We start from the raw sequence: 16,491 nt of genomic DNA, 5'->3' as shown, positions 1-16,491 counted from the left end.
CTGGGAAGCCACAGGTTTTTCTGCCCCAGAGAAGATATCCTTTACCCTATTCCACATCCAGATACCAGCCATTAAGAATATTAGTATGAGATTCCTTCTAACAGACAACCAAAAGCCAAGTGCTGCAAACGTGAATGAATGCAGGACTTATTCAAAACAACACAGGGGCAACCTATTTAGCAGGAAATACAACACTCCACAACAATGCCCAGGTCCACAAAGGTATTTAGGTACCTCACATGTCCTATTGATGTTACACCTTTGATATCTGTGGCAAATGGGCACTCATGTATTTTCCAGACAGGAGAAAAACTAGAGATTATTTCCATCTTGAATTTTTGTGCCTCCTATCCTTTTGCTATGGCTAGCTTAGTTCCTCTGTTCTAAATTGTCCCATGAAAAAAAAAAGAGGTTATTTTTACAGACATTAGTTTCTCTCAGTTTAAAAGAACAGACTAAGCTCTAGTTTAGATGGTCTTCTTAAAGTAGTCTTACACCATTTTTTAATCAAACTAGGAAAATTAAAGTTTGTCAGAACATATTACTGATTGCTGTGATCATATTTTTATTTCCTACTACCCACCATGATCCTATTTCCATATGAGGAATTACAGTATCTCTGACGTTCTGTTAGCCAAACACATTAAAATGCACCAGGAAGTCATGTTGCAGAGTACAGTGGGAATTCATTAGTCACTTGCATGCGCTGAGTTGCTATCCAGAAACATTTCCCAACTCCATCTGTATAATTGGCCACCCAGATTCCTTGAAAAAAGAACATCTCATGGACTAAACCAAACTGTTGCCACAATGGTTTTCCCTTACAACCAAGAAAAAAACTGGCAAAATATTTAATGTTTATTTAGTACTTTCATCTTTACATTCTTCTTTCTTGCTCTCAGCTTTAGTTGTGCTTCCAGAGTGTTTGGCCAGTGATCTGTAAGTTCAGTCCCATTGCTATTGAATGTAAGGACTTAACCCTGATGCTCTTAGCTATAATAGGTGCAGAAACTATCTCCATTGCAATCACATGGATAGTCATTAGGAAAAAAAAAAAAACTTATAATTAACATTATCAGTGGTTTGAACTCATTTTATATTGAATTCATCTGCTAAGTATTTCTTTACATTTCCTCTATGGCATTTCCACGCATTGTTCCACTCTCTCCCCAGTGTTCAACAAGAAGGACAATGGGAGAAAGCAGTTCCATATTTTCAGCTATCTGTACACAAATGGAGCCAACACAGGCTTCTATTTTATTCTTTCCTAAAAAGCTCCCAGGGCAGGAAAGGAATGCTGGATCAGGCCTGTCCATAGTCGCATGTTCCTGAGCATCCCACAGAGGGATGTTGTTGCTATTATTTTAACAGCAGATCTCTGCTGTTGTTGCTATTTTAATGGCAGATTTTAAAGCTTCCGCTGACATTGGTACAGACCCTGAAGCTCAGCTAGAGAAACAGAGGTGGCGAGCAGATGGTGATACAAAGGAGGAATGTTGTATCTATAAATATTCTAGTGAAATTCACATCCAGCGCTCCATGCAGGAGCCAACAAACTACACTAAACCCTTAATGCCGGGTCTAAATTAGTCTTAGATGGTAAATGGATTCTTAATCTGGGTTTCTCTGCCAGGGAGATTTTCACTCATGGGATCTATTTATTTATAGAAAATCACTGGGGAAAAAAAAAAAAGTTTATTCTGTATTAATTTTCGTTAGAAAAACATTAGCATTTACCAAATAAGGGGAAACATTTCCCTCTGGGTTGTCGGGGCTTCTGAAGCATCCCAAAGGACGGGGCAGTGGTGAAGACACATCTATCTCCAGGAAAACATTCCTGAAGGGTTTGTCAGATAATGTTACAGTACATCAGTTAAATCTGTGACAACTCAAACCTTCTCCTGAAAACTCCAGAGTGTTTTAGTGGCACAGTTAAATACACTGAACTTCTGAGAGCAAGTATTAAGCCCTAAGTTTTGCATTCAGTTGGCACGCTTGATTTTGCCATATATGAGTATGCTTTGGATTTAGGATGCTGAGTCACACACAGTTTTCTTATCATTTATTTATATTTGACTGAATACTCAAATGCTGCCTGAAACAAAATGAACAGGTTCTGAAACATCTTGACCTGAGGATGATGGAAGGTCAAGAAGCCAGCAAGTGGCAGGACATGGAGCCCAGCTCAAACTGGATATTAGGTTCAGGTTGGGGGTTAGGAAAAAGTTCTTCACCAGAGAGTGGTGGAGCTCTGTAACAGGCTCCCCAGGGCAGTGGGCATGGCCCCAAGACGCTGGAGTTCAAGGAGCATTTGAATGTTGCTTTCAGACATTGGGTTTGTATTTTGGGTTGTGCTGTGTGGAGCTGAGAGTTGGACTTGGTGACCCTTGTGGATCCCTTCCAACTCGGGATGTTCTGTGATTCATCTCCCTGATATCCAAATCCCTCCACCCTTGCCACCAGGAAGTGCAATGTCCTCTAACCTGAGCAGCACACAGCAATCTGTGTTATGGACATCATGTGAAGCTGAAAAGCCTAAACTGGGAGGGATGAGTTCTGGCGTTTCATTATCAAATGAAAGAGTGCAGAATACTTCATCAGTGGGTATCCTTTTACCAGCAGTGCACTGGCATTATGCAGTTGGTTTTGTTTCCTAACGTGGCATGCAGATCTCAGCACTGAGGAAATAATGGCAAAGCTGTGTGGAACTGTGAAACATTATTTGGTCCTTCTCCTTTCATAAGCACATACAATACCTTCAGCCTAAAGCATCTCCTTTGAACACAGGGATGAAAAATGTATGGGGAGAGAATGTCCATCTATATATCAAACATTTTGCTTATATTTCTTTGGTCAGTTTTCCCTTTGCTCTTAATATTTTGGACCTATAGGTCTGTACTGACTGGTCGGCTTCAGCAGCATTGCAAAGGAATTCAGTTTTGGCAAATTCTGTAAAAATCAATGGCTAAACCAAAGAAGGGGACCAAATTAGAACACAACTGAGAGAAAATCTTTGCTGTTTGCTCTGTGTTTTTCCAGCAGGGCATGCCGAGACTGAGAAAAATATTATAAAAGGTCTGAATACTGACACCTCACCTATACTCTGCAAATCATCTGCCCTGCTGCAATGGGAGAAACAGTAAGGCATAAAGATTGCTTTGTTTCTCCATAAATGTCCTTTGACTGAAGTCCTAAAGTCAAGTAGTAGCAAAGCTCCATTCCTAATCTTTTGTCTCCGGTTGACACCCAGAAACAAAGGTAATTTTTCTCCTAATTTCTCATCTACCTATAACTGTTGTCCATCACACTGGGTTTGGTGGAGTTTTGTGCACCATCTGTACCCACAACTGTCAGATGTCAGTGGGTTTGCACTCAACCAGCTCCAGCACAGGCAAAAACTAGCATGCTAGACTAGAATTTTGAATTGTGGATATGCATGTCACTATAATACTTAAAATCTTGATGGTATTTTTTAATGCATATAAATCATAGGAACATATTTTCTTTAAATTTCGAATGCAATTGAAGACTTTAGGTTTAAGCAAAAGTGTGAATTGCATTTGATGTACAAGTATTTTCCAGCTCCCAGTGACAGTTCTTCTGAACAAGGACACATGAGAGGTCACAATTTCATTTTTCTGTCTTGTGCTGCCACCACAGAAGATGACAGCAGGTGGTTTCTAAATGAACTTAAGATCCATCATCAGAACTGCTAATCATGCAAAATAAGACCATGCACAAAGGGAAATAAAATCAAAGTTCCACTAACATTCAATGGCAAGCAACAAAAGGGCTCAACAATTTCATGTTGAAAGGAAAATGTGGAATGCAAAGAAAGAATCTGGTTCCTCGCCTCACAACTGCAATAATTGCAATATATGCTATGGCCAGTTCTGCTTAAAATTACACACTTATAAGATGAAAAATTACATTCCTTTCTGAAGGGTCTATCCCTTACTAGAGTTACGCATCACATCTAGAGTTCCTACAGTCAAAGTCCTAAAGAAATACATTTCAACCTACATCCCCTATTGTTTACTTTGTGCCACTGACAGAACTTTATGCAGTTTCCATTTCCCCTACAGTCAGGCACTGATCCTACACACACACAAGTGTGAGCTCACCTTTCCTGCTGGGAGTGATTTCAATGGGAGACTCACGGCAGCGAAGGACGGGAATACATTTTGGCAGGATCGGGGCCTCAGATAGCAAGGAGGAAACTGGTTAACAGAAACCACCTTTGCAAACACAAAGAAGGGAGCAGGAAAGATCTCAGTAACAAAACTTGGAGCTCAATACACTTTTAAATGCCAGCCAGCATTTTTAAAGGGAGTGCTGCTGGAGCTGGAAGATTTCAGAACGGATCAAGCTTCTTTTATGTTCAAGTCGAGAGTGTCCCTTTAAGGATTTACGGTATGGCACAGCCCAGGGTTTGCTTGGTAGGGCTTTTCCTAAACTATTGTTTTCTTCTGCTGAGAGACTCGGCAACTAAAAGCGCAGCCTTTTCTTCTTCGCAGCTGTTTGCTCCCATGCTGCTAAATATTTCCCCTCCAGCTTTTGCTCTTGCCTCGTTCATGGGATGTAAATGATGCGGGAATTTCTGCTGCTCTGCTTCAGTTTAGCAGAGTGATAATCTCTGGCAAACGATGGCAATCTGTCTTTCATTAAAAAGAGGTTTTTGCACTTCTGTTTAGCACGGGAAATTTTTTGAATTGTCCTCCAAAGGAAGGATCTCACCCCCACTTTTGCCTTGAGGGAAGCCCTTGCTGCCACAAATGTATCTGCTGGATCCATGGGAGTGGGGCTGTTGTTGAGTGGCTCCCACCAAAGACAGCAGCAGGGTGACTTTCATGTCCTAAGCCCTTACTTCAGGTGCTTGCTGCAAGCTAAACTGAGTAAATAGATGGATAAAATGATGCTTCTCCCATTAAAATACAAGACAGTTCTCTGCTGCCCTAGACAAAAACGTGTGCTTAAATTCCATGTTAAAACAAGTGCCACTGCTGGAAAAATAAAATAAAATACAAATACAAGTTGCTTTCATTATCAGAGAAGAATTATCCTATTTCTAGCCATCAAACATGCTGCTGATATCAGTTACTGCTTAAAGAAACTGTAAGTGCTAAATAGGAACATAAAAGATAGATATTTCTCAGACACTCAAAATAAGCTAACTGATCAAATTCAGGACTTTAGTCAGCCCAGATTAGACTACACTCTTATTCAGAAAAATACGCATGCTCAGAATATTATAAATATAATACACCCGTATGTAATACTGCAAATCTGTCTATATGGAGGGACTTACACATGCACACAACATGAGGAGAGTATATAACAAGCAAAATGGGATTTGAATGCATATGCTTTCCTGTTCACTCTTTCACAGTCACTTTTACTGAACCAGAGGAATTTCCACCCTGCAAAAATCCCCTGTTTAACAAAAAGAAAAGAGAGATTGAGAGAAAACTGCATTCAGTAAAAAATTAATGATAGCAGATACTTGGAAAAAGAACGTGCCCGCTGTACAGGCTCTGCTTAAATAGAGATGTGATGACTGGATTGCTCAGCTGCTTGCTGAATTTGGCCCTAAGAAGGTATCTAAGGACTGACTTAAAGAGAAATGAAAGAAAGGGAAGATTTAAAATAAGTTTTGAAAAGTGATGCCCTCATAAAAAATAATTAAATCTTAGTCAAAATTGTGTTGAAGAGAGAAAAACTGATAGATTCGTGCTTTCAAACATGCTGTGTAGAAGTGTCTTGATTGTGCGCTGAAACAACACAAGACCTCTGCCCTGCTTCACAGATTTGTTCTTTTGTTATTTCTTCATTCTTCACTTCGGGTTTTCCCCGTGCTGTGAATTCTGAGTTCCTGTCCTAGTATCATCAAGGGTCTCTTTGAATTTGGTATTAAATGATGCCAAACTCACTCCTCAAATAGAATAATGACAAATTCTAGTTGAAGTCTCTATTCCCCTCATCATGAGGACAGCAGGGAAGAGTTAGGGCCGTTCCACCTCTGTGCTCAAAGCGGCAAATTCTGGTTCACTGAATGAAGAGCACATCTCAGTACATATAGGGGAATAAATGTATCCAACCGCAGTGTTAATAGCTGGCGGAAATGCTGCATTATTAAAGGAAGGTGGCTAACCAGCAACACCTTCAAAATATTACTCTTTGTACAGCTGCAGTTTGTCCCAAAACCCTCATCGTGGATTGGCGCTGTGCAGTAAAGTTAATGCAAACAAGACAAAAAAGAGAGCTGATCCAAAGAGTCACTAGTCTATGTAACATCCTAACTACTAGCAATGAATTGTCTCTCACTTCACAAATAAAGTGAGAAGAGCATCCCGATTTGCAGGAAAAAACCTGATTAATGTCATGACTCAGTCTCAAAAAAAAATAAAAATATTATGAGTGTGAATCTGGAGTAAAGCAAAAGGAAAATGGAAAATAGGAAAAAAAATGTCTAAAGAAGACACACTCATATTTTTTTCAGGAAAAACAAAGCAAATTAGCTAGTGTACAATTCATTGGATGAATATGGTGATAATATTTTTCTTCCCATTGATTTGTACAACAAATATCACAGTGTTACAGTGAATAGCAACTGTTTGAGATGTAGCCATGTAGATCCCAACTCAGGATTATCCACCATTTTCATGAATAATCAGCGAGTGTCTGAATTTTCATAAGTAAAATGATTAAGGGTTGATTCATGAGCAAACATACAAACTATTGTAATAAGAAATCGTTATTGTATTCATAACTCTTCATTTAGCTCATGAGGCTCTCACCAGTCTGCATGAAGGAACAACATGTTCAAGAAATTTTACTGCTGTGCGAAAATTCTGTCTTCCTTCCCCCCCTCCATCCCCAGCCCCAGGAAAGACGCAGAAATAAACACAGTCACAAGCAGAAATTGGGAGCAGGAGGAGAGACTGAGTTATCTGGAGTAGCTGATTACCGTAAGTAAACTTTAATTACTTCCTTAACAATATGAAACGCGCTACACATAATTTAATTAGCAATTAGAAAATGCCTCTAGGTGTACCTATATAATAAGAAACTACACTCATTGCAGTAATGGCTGACATGCTCCGTAAGGCACATAAAAACATTTCTGTTTATGGATAGTTTAAATATGAATAATATATGGAACAGAAAGATCTGATTTTTATACCCAAAGGAAATCGATGTTATACAAGTAATACAACTGCATAACAGCACAGACCTAAAAAAGTCCGCATGCAACTTCTATTGATTATAAAAAAGGCTGAAGCTCTGAATAAAAGCAGTGAGAAGGATTTAAAATGTTTTTCTAAAAAAATTCTATGGAGTTCATTGTAAGTGAGAAAATTTGATCTAAATATTTCTCCTGTAATTCCTGACTTTTTCCACATCAAAACATGGAGAACAAAAGCCATGGGAGGAAATGTTGTTGGCTGGTTGGCTGGTTGGTTCTTGAAATCTTCTCTTTGAGAGGTTTTCCCTTCTTTTCTCAGGCCCCTCGCATATCTGAGCCATACCAAATGATTATGCATTTATTTGGTACAACGTACTGCCTTCATAAACCCCTTTTTGCTCCGTAACAGTATACTGCATCTCAAGGAGCCATACCATTCACTGTTTTGGGGGGAAAACAACATGAGGCTGCACAGATGCAGGAGGTAAGTTTGAAAACAGTCTCTAAGTTCTCCCTGCTCCACAACCAGCCACTGGGGTAGGAAACGAAATGCTGAACTCTTCCTCCTCTGACTTTTCCTGTCTTGTTTCTCTTGTTCCTCCCCCTTTTCTACCTAGTTTTCTACTCCTTTAGCTCTTTTAGATTCTCTCTCCCCAATTTCATAACCATTTCATCCCCACAAGGGTCATGCAAAGGGGAACCACAGCGTCAGAACAGAGCTACTGCAGCAGTTGCCCAATGACATCCTTTGTCCCACAGCACGAAAGGAAAGAGGCAGCAAATGCCTCAAACATTTTCCATTCCCTTTTGGGGCTGAACCGCTTTTTTGATTGATTTTTTAAAAATCAGTTATTCCCACATTACTCTGGCTAAATGATGCTCAGCACCTTAATATTACTCAAGCAATCCATCTTGAAACACTCTTAATAAACAGCCACCCTACAATCAGATCTTTCATTCCAAGGAGCAAGAGAGGACTTTTTCCTCAAGCTTTATTATATGACCCCATTTTCACAAGAGCTATCAATTATTGACCATTCCTGTAAAAGCACACCACTGGCAGTCTTCATGGCCACCCTCCCTTCTCTCATCCCCAGCACAATTTCCTGAGTCCTTCAGTAACCAGAATTGCTCTGCACAGAACAACCAGAGCAGGCTGCAAGGGCAAAGCTGGATTTGTGGTCCAGGGACCTATGCAACAGCACCCCAGCATTATGACTCCATGCAGATAGTGGCAGTAAGGAGCGGGGCTGCGTCACCGATGGACTTTGCTTGAGCTGTTGGATAGTAAATGAAGACTTTTTGTACTTGCTTCAAGGAGCCTGGCACAGGAAGCACCCAAATCCTACAAAAATAGATCTTTTGTTTATCTTTTAGATTCTGAAGTGAAATAAAAACCATTAGGCACCACAGCCACGTGCTGCACTCTACGTTTTCCAGACTTTCTACATCCCTCTGGCGTAAGAAACAGAAGGACAACTTCTCAATTCAAAAATATCAGCCTTGTCGCCTTGTGTGGAGCACTGCTGTGTTGCTTCACACAGCTAAGAGGCAGGAGTGCCCAGACACTGCAAGGCAGGGCATAATGCAGAACCTTTATTTGAACCAACACAACAGTTTTCGTACTACCAGATATTTGTAGAAGAACTGAAGACAAAAAGGAAAACACAGCCCTCCCGTAGCATAAAATTGTTCGTCCCAGTGTTACCCTCACGGTCATTGTTATTTATTCCTACAGACAGACCCAGTGCTCCAGTAGACCAAAAGAAGCCCAGGAAACATAACCACCACAGTTCTGACAGCCCCAGTGTGAGCGTTGCACAGCAAAGAGCAAGAAGCAAGCAAGGGTCTGATATGTGTAATTCAGATGTCTGCAAAAGGAGATGTCAGCTGAAAGTTTAGGGTTGCCCATCCCAATCACTGAAAGGCATTGTGCTGCAAGTTAGGGCAGCAGCAGAATCCATACAATTTCAGGGCTGAAGTCTGCTTTTTAAAAAGGTGGTGGGAGTGTTTCCATCAAGGTCTGAGTGGGTACAAGCAAACACTCAACAGGGCTCCTCCTGCATCCCAGTAAGAAAAAGTGCTTAAAGCACAATAAAACTACCTTTGCCTCTCGCTAGTGCAAAGTGAGTCTACAGTACTGGGACAACTTCTTCACTGAACGAAGAATAGAGCGATAACACCTATGTGCAATGAATCATTTCATTTAAAGGATCATCTGAGCAGGACTGAGGGCAGTCGAGGTGGAAAAAAGTCCATCTGTGAGTCTCTCTGTCTCTTCCCAAGGTCCCTTCTTCCTCAGCAAATTCAAACCTACAGATCTTTCTCCCTGGCCTCTTTATCTGGTGCGTCATATGTTGCCAAATATTACCATTATTATCTGCCCAGAAGCATCCACATGGACAGTCAGCACTTTCAATACCTTGATTAGGAATGCTGCTGTTAGCTGATGTATCTTCTTAAGAAGTCCACTATGCTCTCCACTCTCATTAAAAACAAAGGCACTCTGGTGTTTTCAGTTTTCTCATTAGTTTGGGTGCAGATTTCTGATCGAACAGCTCTTTCTTTCCCAAAGTTCCAAAAAGTAGACGCTTGGTTTTGTTTGTTCATCAGTCATGGGGAAAGCATTCACGCCAGCCAAGAGCGCACCCAGCCATCAGGAGAAGTGGCAGCACTGTAAGCCATTCATAACTGTTCCGTATGCACTCAGCAAGTGATATTCAAACAACTTTCACCATGCTGATTTCTATCTATGTGCTGATTATTAAAATTATTTGTGTCTGTTCCTAACCAGCCAGTTAAGTGATCTTTAGAAACTGCCAGTCAGTTTGTCAGTAATTTCTTCCCCAGTTCCTCTTCCAAGAATCGTATGTGTGGGCATCACCCAAAATGCCCATTCAACAATACTCGATGATTTCCCGTGCTCCCTCACAAAAAGCAGAACGTTTGAGAACGAGTGGGTACAGGTACACTGCAGTGAAACTGTCCCTTGTGACAGTTTTTGGTTGTGTTTTTTTGTTCAGTTTCATTTTAAACACAATGAATTGATGAAGAGAATATGTCTTTGTCGAGGTGAAAAATTAGTTACATTGGATTTGGAAAATAACTTCGTTAGAAGAAGAAAAAATGACAGGTAGGTTGTTGTAAAAGCCCAAATACTTGATTTCATCATTATCGAAATCAAAATTTCTTTCTTTTTTTTTAATTTAAAACACATTTCAAAATTAATTTTTAATTTATTTTTAAATGAATTTAGACAAGAGGTCTTGAAAACAATTTTAGAAATGGTTGTGTGACTCTAAAAGAAGCTTTCAGATGACACAAAAATAAGTATTTAAAGGTTGGCTGAAACCAAAGTTTTCCCACTTCTTAATGAAATTAATAAAAAAAGGGGAAAAAAGAGAGAGAAAAAGATGAGGAGAATGAGAAAAGGAAAATAAAAGAAAGCAGAGGAGAAAGGAGCTTCGATTCAACCAAACCTGAACCTCCTCAGCATCTTCAGGTTTTTGGCTCAGCCTCCCCACGAAGGATCCCCCACTGATTCGGCTCCAGGCAGGACATCCTCCCCCCAGGCTTCCCCTGGTGCTGTGAGTGCTGACTCGGAGCGTGCACTGGGCGCACAAAGCCCCCCACCCCCTCCTCCGGAGCCGTGGTGTTGCACTCACACACACAAACAACAAACACGGAGCAACTGCTTGTCACTCCTTTTCGAATGGGAATATTTTTGCACCGAATGCTTTTGTCGCTTCTCGTATTGACTTACTAATTCATTGCTGTCTGATCGTTCAGAATGCTCAACCAAAGGATGCCAATGGCGTGAATACCGTTGATGGAAATTGAACGGGCGCTGTGTTTCCTACCCGTATTAAAATTTCTAAATCGGTTTCCGAAGTGATTTTCATTACCAGAACACCCCTTTGTCTGCCCTTAGCCCTCCTCAGCGGAACACGCCACGGGGAAGATACGCGTTTGTGTTTTGCGACAACAGGTGCTCAGCAAGCAGAAAGGACGGAGTCCTAATCTGCTTTAAATGGTGATGGAGCGAAGATATAAGTGGTGATGGAGCAATCGTTTTGACGAAGCAAAAAAGGGGGGGGGGGGGGAAAAAAGGGGGGGGGGAAGGGAAAAAGAGAAAAAGGAAAATAGAAGAAAGAAAGGAGAGAAAATGAAGGAAAAAAAGGAATAAGAAGAATAAGAAGAAAAAAAAAAAGGAAAAAGTCTCAGCGTCGCCGCCCGGAACCCAGCACCGCAGCGCCCAGCGCCGCTCCTGCCGGGGGCGGACACCCGGCGCACAGATCCCGGTCCGCCGCCCGCGCACCGCCGAGCTCCAGAGGTCGGGATTCGCCATTCCGAGCCAATGCCCGGGGAGGCGTCGGGAGCCGAGAGCTGGCACCGAGTCCCGCAGTTCAGTTCCCTCAGCGGGCACAGCCCCTCCGGGCATCTCTATCGATCCCTGGAGCGTGCGTGGTCAGTGTTAGAAAACTGAAGCCTCTTCCACTGAGCTTTGCTTTGTGTCAGCAGTGCAAACTACGGATCGCAGCGTGAGCACTCAGGGTGACTGAAACCGTGTGTGAACAGATCTTGCTTACAGCAGGAACTGATGTAGCTGCCGGACGAGCTGCTTACAGTGTACCCGGGAGTGCTCCAAGCGCACTGAGACTGATTTTAGTACATTTTTAAACTATTGTAAGCTGTAATATAGAACAGAACACTGTACGTGTGTGTATGAATATATATGCATGTATATTAACAATGTAACACAATTCGTTGAAGCCTGAGACCACGAAAGTGGAAGCAGAGCCGTAAGGGAGGTGAGCTGGAGGGACGCCGACCTCTGAACAGAGGTGACCAAAGCTGCACTGCCGCTCTGTGAAACGATGCAAACGCTCTTTCCTGGATGTATCGCTCTAGGAAGACACTTTTCGACTTTTCCATCTGAAAAAAAAAGCACCGGTTTCCTAGGAGGCAGACAGGGCTGAAGGGGGACGCTGCTGCCCGAGGAGGGGCCGATAATCGATATAGGCGCTCGGTCCCGAGTGGGAGGAGGGAGCGGCGATGGACGGTGCGGAAGGAATTACAGACCTGTGCCGGTAACAGAAGCTCGCAGGATTCTCCGACAGTTCTTGTTAAAGACAAGAAATGTCGATTGATCTAACATCTTTCCCCGCGGATGGAACTAAACTACATTTAAAAAAAAAAAAAAAAAAAACCGATGACGACTTAAAATACATTTAAAAGGAGGACACGGTCTGATGTCTCTTCTCTTGGTTCGTACCCGTAACGCACTGCGGGCTCTGCAACCCCGCGGAGAGCTCCCTCCGGCTCCGCGCTCCCGGCCCCGCGCTGGCCGCAGCCCGAGCCCCCCGGGTTCGCATCCCCGCGCGTGGGATGTACGGGCTCGCAATGGGGTGGGATGCTGCGGGGCTGGGCTCCCCGCTGTCCCCTGCTCGGGAGGATGCAGTAAGCGGGAGGGAGGAACTCCTGGCGCCCCGCACAGAAGTGCGAAGGAAAACTCGGTGCCAAACCCGGGGGCTTCCGCCGAGCACAAAGCCGACGTTACCGGCCCCAGCACGACGCGAAGGCCGCTGTTCTCCGCTTCTGCCCAGCGCAGGCAGCGGGCAAAAAGCCGTCCGGAACCACACGTCCCCACCGCTCCAACAACAGCCGGAGCGAGAAGCGGAGTCACCCCTCGGGCACGGTCAGAAACGGAGATGCGCCGGGATGAGCGGTCAGAAACAGATGCGCGCATTGAAACAAACGAACAAAAATAAAACGACTCGAATTTCTCGTGCTCTGGGAACGCGGTCGCCCCCGCAGCTGGCGGGGGGCTCCGGTCCCGCAGTGATGCGGCCCCCAGGCTGGGTGCCCTCCTGGACCTGCCGTGCTCTGCTCTCGCCTTGGTCAACACCGCTTCTGGCAGCGCACGGGACGGAAAGTAATTGGCATTGCGACTTCTTCGCGGACGGGCGAAAATCACACTCTCGAAAATGTGGGGGGTTTTTTTTGGTTTTTTTTTTTTTTTGGCTGGTTGGTTGGTTGGGTTTATTGTAACCGACGTGATCTTTATTTCTTTATTTTTTTTTTTACGTGAGATGAGGATGCGCGATCCGAAGGCTGCAGTGGCGGAATTCGCTTAGGAACGCGCTGATGCCTTTCTATCTCTGTGAACACCGCGAGCAGCGAAACGCACGGAACTGCGCATTTCCAACCGCGCTGCCAATTTCGCTCTGCCCCCGGAGCTCCTGCGGCTCCACCCGTGTGGAGTGGCCGCGTTTCGGAGGGGAAACCCCGAACTCCCATCGGAACTTTCCCCAGAGCCGGAGGACCGCTGTTCGCAGGGCTGAAATCCCCCCTCGGCCGAGAGCAAATCAGAAACACGGCAGCGCCCGGGCCCCGCGACTCACAGCGGGGGCTCTCGGCCCCGCAGCGTGGGGGCTCCCGCCCCGCAGTGCCCCGCGTGGCGTTGGGGCAGAGCCAGGAGAGCCGCCGCCGCCCACGGCCCCGCATCGCCCCACGCGTGGCTCCTCCCGGCGCGACGCGGAGGCCGTGGGAGCCTCTCGAGGCTCCCCAGGCAAAACTCGGGTCTCCGGCGCTGAGGCAAGGAGGAAAAACCTCATTTTTCTCACGGCATAGGCGTGCGGAGACGGGAGGGAAATCCACGCTGGACTCGGCAGCCGAGAGAGGAGACATGCCCAGAGATGGGCGGCGAGGAGGAGCACGGAACCTTCCTCTCCCTCCTTCGGGCGGCGCTCGGATCCCCCGGGCGGACGAAACCCGGAGCGTCGGAACCCCGAGGGCTCGGAGCGAATTTATGCGAAAAGTTCGATAAATCGGGGCCCGTTCGCTCTCCGCTGAGCCGAATCGGCGCGCGTTTCCACAGCGTTCGGTGCGACGTTCGGGGCCCGCACCAATACGCCTCCGGCACAAGAGGTATCCCCGCGCTATTTTCTACGCCATTCAAAGCAGCGATTTGGAATCGGGAAGGTTTGGGACGCTATAAAAACTCCCTCCTCCAATTTTTGGTATATCGCCAGAGATTTGGCGACGTTTAAACGCTTGAGGTGTAAAGTTTGTTCTTAATGGGGCCTTATAAAGCCGGAATGTGGGGGCCATTACGCGGCCGCGAACCAATTTCCACCCGGCAGCAGAGGTGCGCTGCGCGGGATTTGGCTTTAATGAAGTGAGCGCGCAAATTGCAGCCGGGACTTCGTTTAAAGTCCATCAGCCTCCCCGGAATGGTTTCCCGAACTGTTCCTGATTTCCTTTGCTTTATGAAAAACACCACAGCGGCTCGCCGGGCCCCGGGCGCTTTGCAGCCGTTCTCTCCCAGCCGCCCTCCCGGCGCGCAGGAGTTTTGGGGTTGTTTGGTATTTTTTTTTTCCGAATCCTTAGAGAAATGGGCAAATTAAACTTCTAGACCGACAAAAGTACATTGTGTAGATTCAGGAAATTAGTGAGAAACGGTTCTCAGAAAGACCAATGCGCGCATCTTCTCTACCATGGCAAAGCAGATTTTCGTGGCTATCTTCCTGCATTTGTTATTTTGAAAGAGGAATACAATAAAGCCGTGATTTCTCTCCTTTTTTTTTTTTTTTCCCATTTTTTCCCCCTTCCACTGACCGCTGTTCTCGCTGCTCGCTGCCGCCGGGCGGGCGGTGCCGGGCGGCCGCTAAACTCCGTCTCTGCGGGACAGCGCCGGAAGCACCGCGCAACGGGAGCGCAGCGGCGGCGGCTGCGCAGGGCCCGGCCTCTCTCCCTCCAGAAACACCAGGCAGGGTTTTTACTATAGATTTCTTTCAGTTAATCGTGTGGTGATTTGTTGCCTCGTTGTTCTCTCTACATCTCTCTAAGCTTTTTCCGGCGCCTTTCAGGCGGTTGACGCAGTAAATTCACCGTATATATACGTATATTGCAATATATACAGTGCAATATACGAATTGCAATATATACCACGCAAGATATGTATATCACGGTGGGTGTATACATATATATTACAAAGGGATTTTAAGTGTGGTGGAGCGGCCTCGGGGCGGGCGGAGAAAGCTCCTACCCTTTGTCCTACGGGGTTGGCAGCAGACATCCTTCGGCCTTCTCCTCCCAGCACCCCAATACTGAAGGAAGAGTAATTACCGAGGGCGACCCTGCTCTGAGCTCGAATCCCGCAGGGGCAGCGACGTGGCCCCGTCCCTTTCTGCGGTGCCTAGAGGCGGCGCGCACCCACCCGCGGCTCCGCGGCTGCGTAGGAGGACGGGAGAGAGGTGGCCGAGGAGGAGAGGGACAAGAGGAGCCCCAGGGCTTCGCTGGAGCCGGGGGAGGGCTCCGGGCTACCGGCTGCCTTTCAAATAAAACAGTACGTGTAATGATAGTAGTGTATAATAACAGCAGCGTATAATAATCATCGTAACAATCATAATAGTGTATAATAATAGCAGTAGTAAATCATAATGGTAATGTTACAGTAATAATAATCGGTTTTAAAAAACGGGAGCGGAGCCCCGTGCTCTCCGTCCCCAAGCACCGCGCAGCCCCGTTTCCCCCATCCCGCCGCCCCCCAGCTCCCTCTCGGCTCCTGCGGGTCCCGAGCTGGGCACGGCGCTGCTCCGGGGCTCTCCTCCCGTGCCCGGCACCCTGCTCGGTGCCCACGGGGCAGACTCCGCGGGGACGCGATGTTTGTGCACCCCAACCCCCCGCAGTGGTGCGTGTCCCACTGCGATCAGCGCAGAGAACAGAGTTGGGGGAGAGTGGAAAGGAGGAAGCGGGAGGTGCGCGGAGTCCGAGGGAGATGGAGGACCGGGAGGGAAAGTGGAAAAGAGCAGCAGAAAGTCACTGCAAACCGAAAACGCTAAGAAGAAAAATAACACAAGATCGAGAAATTTACGTACAACGCCTCCCCCTCCCAACCCCCCCGCCCCCAGCTCCGGGAGCTTTCCCGCAGCTACTGCCGAAGCGCGGAGCGGCACTAACCGGGATTGAGGTCCAGGCATTGCGTCGGGTCCTCGCCGTCGCCCAGCTGGCCATTGGGGCTGAGGCTTTCCATGGACAAATCCAGCCCCTTGTCCTCCCAGTCCCGCAGTTTCCTCTTTTTATTCGTCCCAATCAAGGCTTCGACCGAGAATGCGTGCGCCCGGGAGCTGAGGGCCACCGCCGACCTCCGCCTCTCGCTCATCTTCCCCCCGGCCCGGCCCTGGGCGGACGGCCCCGCGGCTCCAGCACCAGCGGCACAGCCCCGTCCTACATGGGGCTGCGGTGCTCCGCGGGCAGAGCGGGAGCTGTGCACTGCTTACAGGGGCCGCGGGCCGGGTTTC

At 46.2% G+C, this 16,491-nt stretch overlaps 1 protein-coding gene across 1 annotated transcript in view; it reads right to left on the bottom strand.

The window, feature by feature from the left end:
* The window catches only part of TBX15 (T-box 15), an 89,381-nt gene extending 73,029 nt beyond the window's left edge, over positions 1–16,352 (bottom strand). Inside the window, exon 1 of the mRNA XM_021384721.1 lies at positions 16,151–16,352. Within this exon, the coding sequence (XP_021240396.1) occupies positions 16,151–16,352 (202 nt within the window). The remainder of the gene's footprint in view (positions 1–16,150) is intronic.

This window comes from Numida meleagris, chromosome 1 (assembly GCF_002078875.1).
Source record: "Numida meleagris isolate 19003 breed g44 Domestic line chromosome 1, NumMel1.0, whole genome shotgun sequence".
Classification (NCBI taxonomy): Eukaryota; Metazoa; Chordata; class Aves; order Galliformes; family Numididae; genus Numida; species Numida meleagris.
Note: the sequence above shows the minus strand (reverse complement) of the source record. Positions and strands in the feature narration are given on the sequence as shown.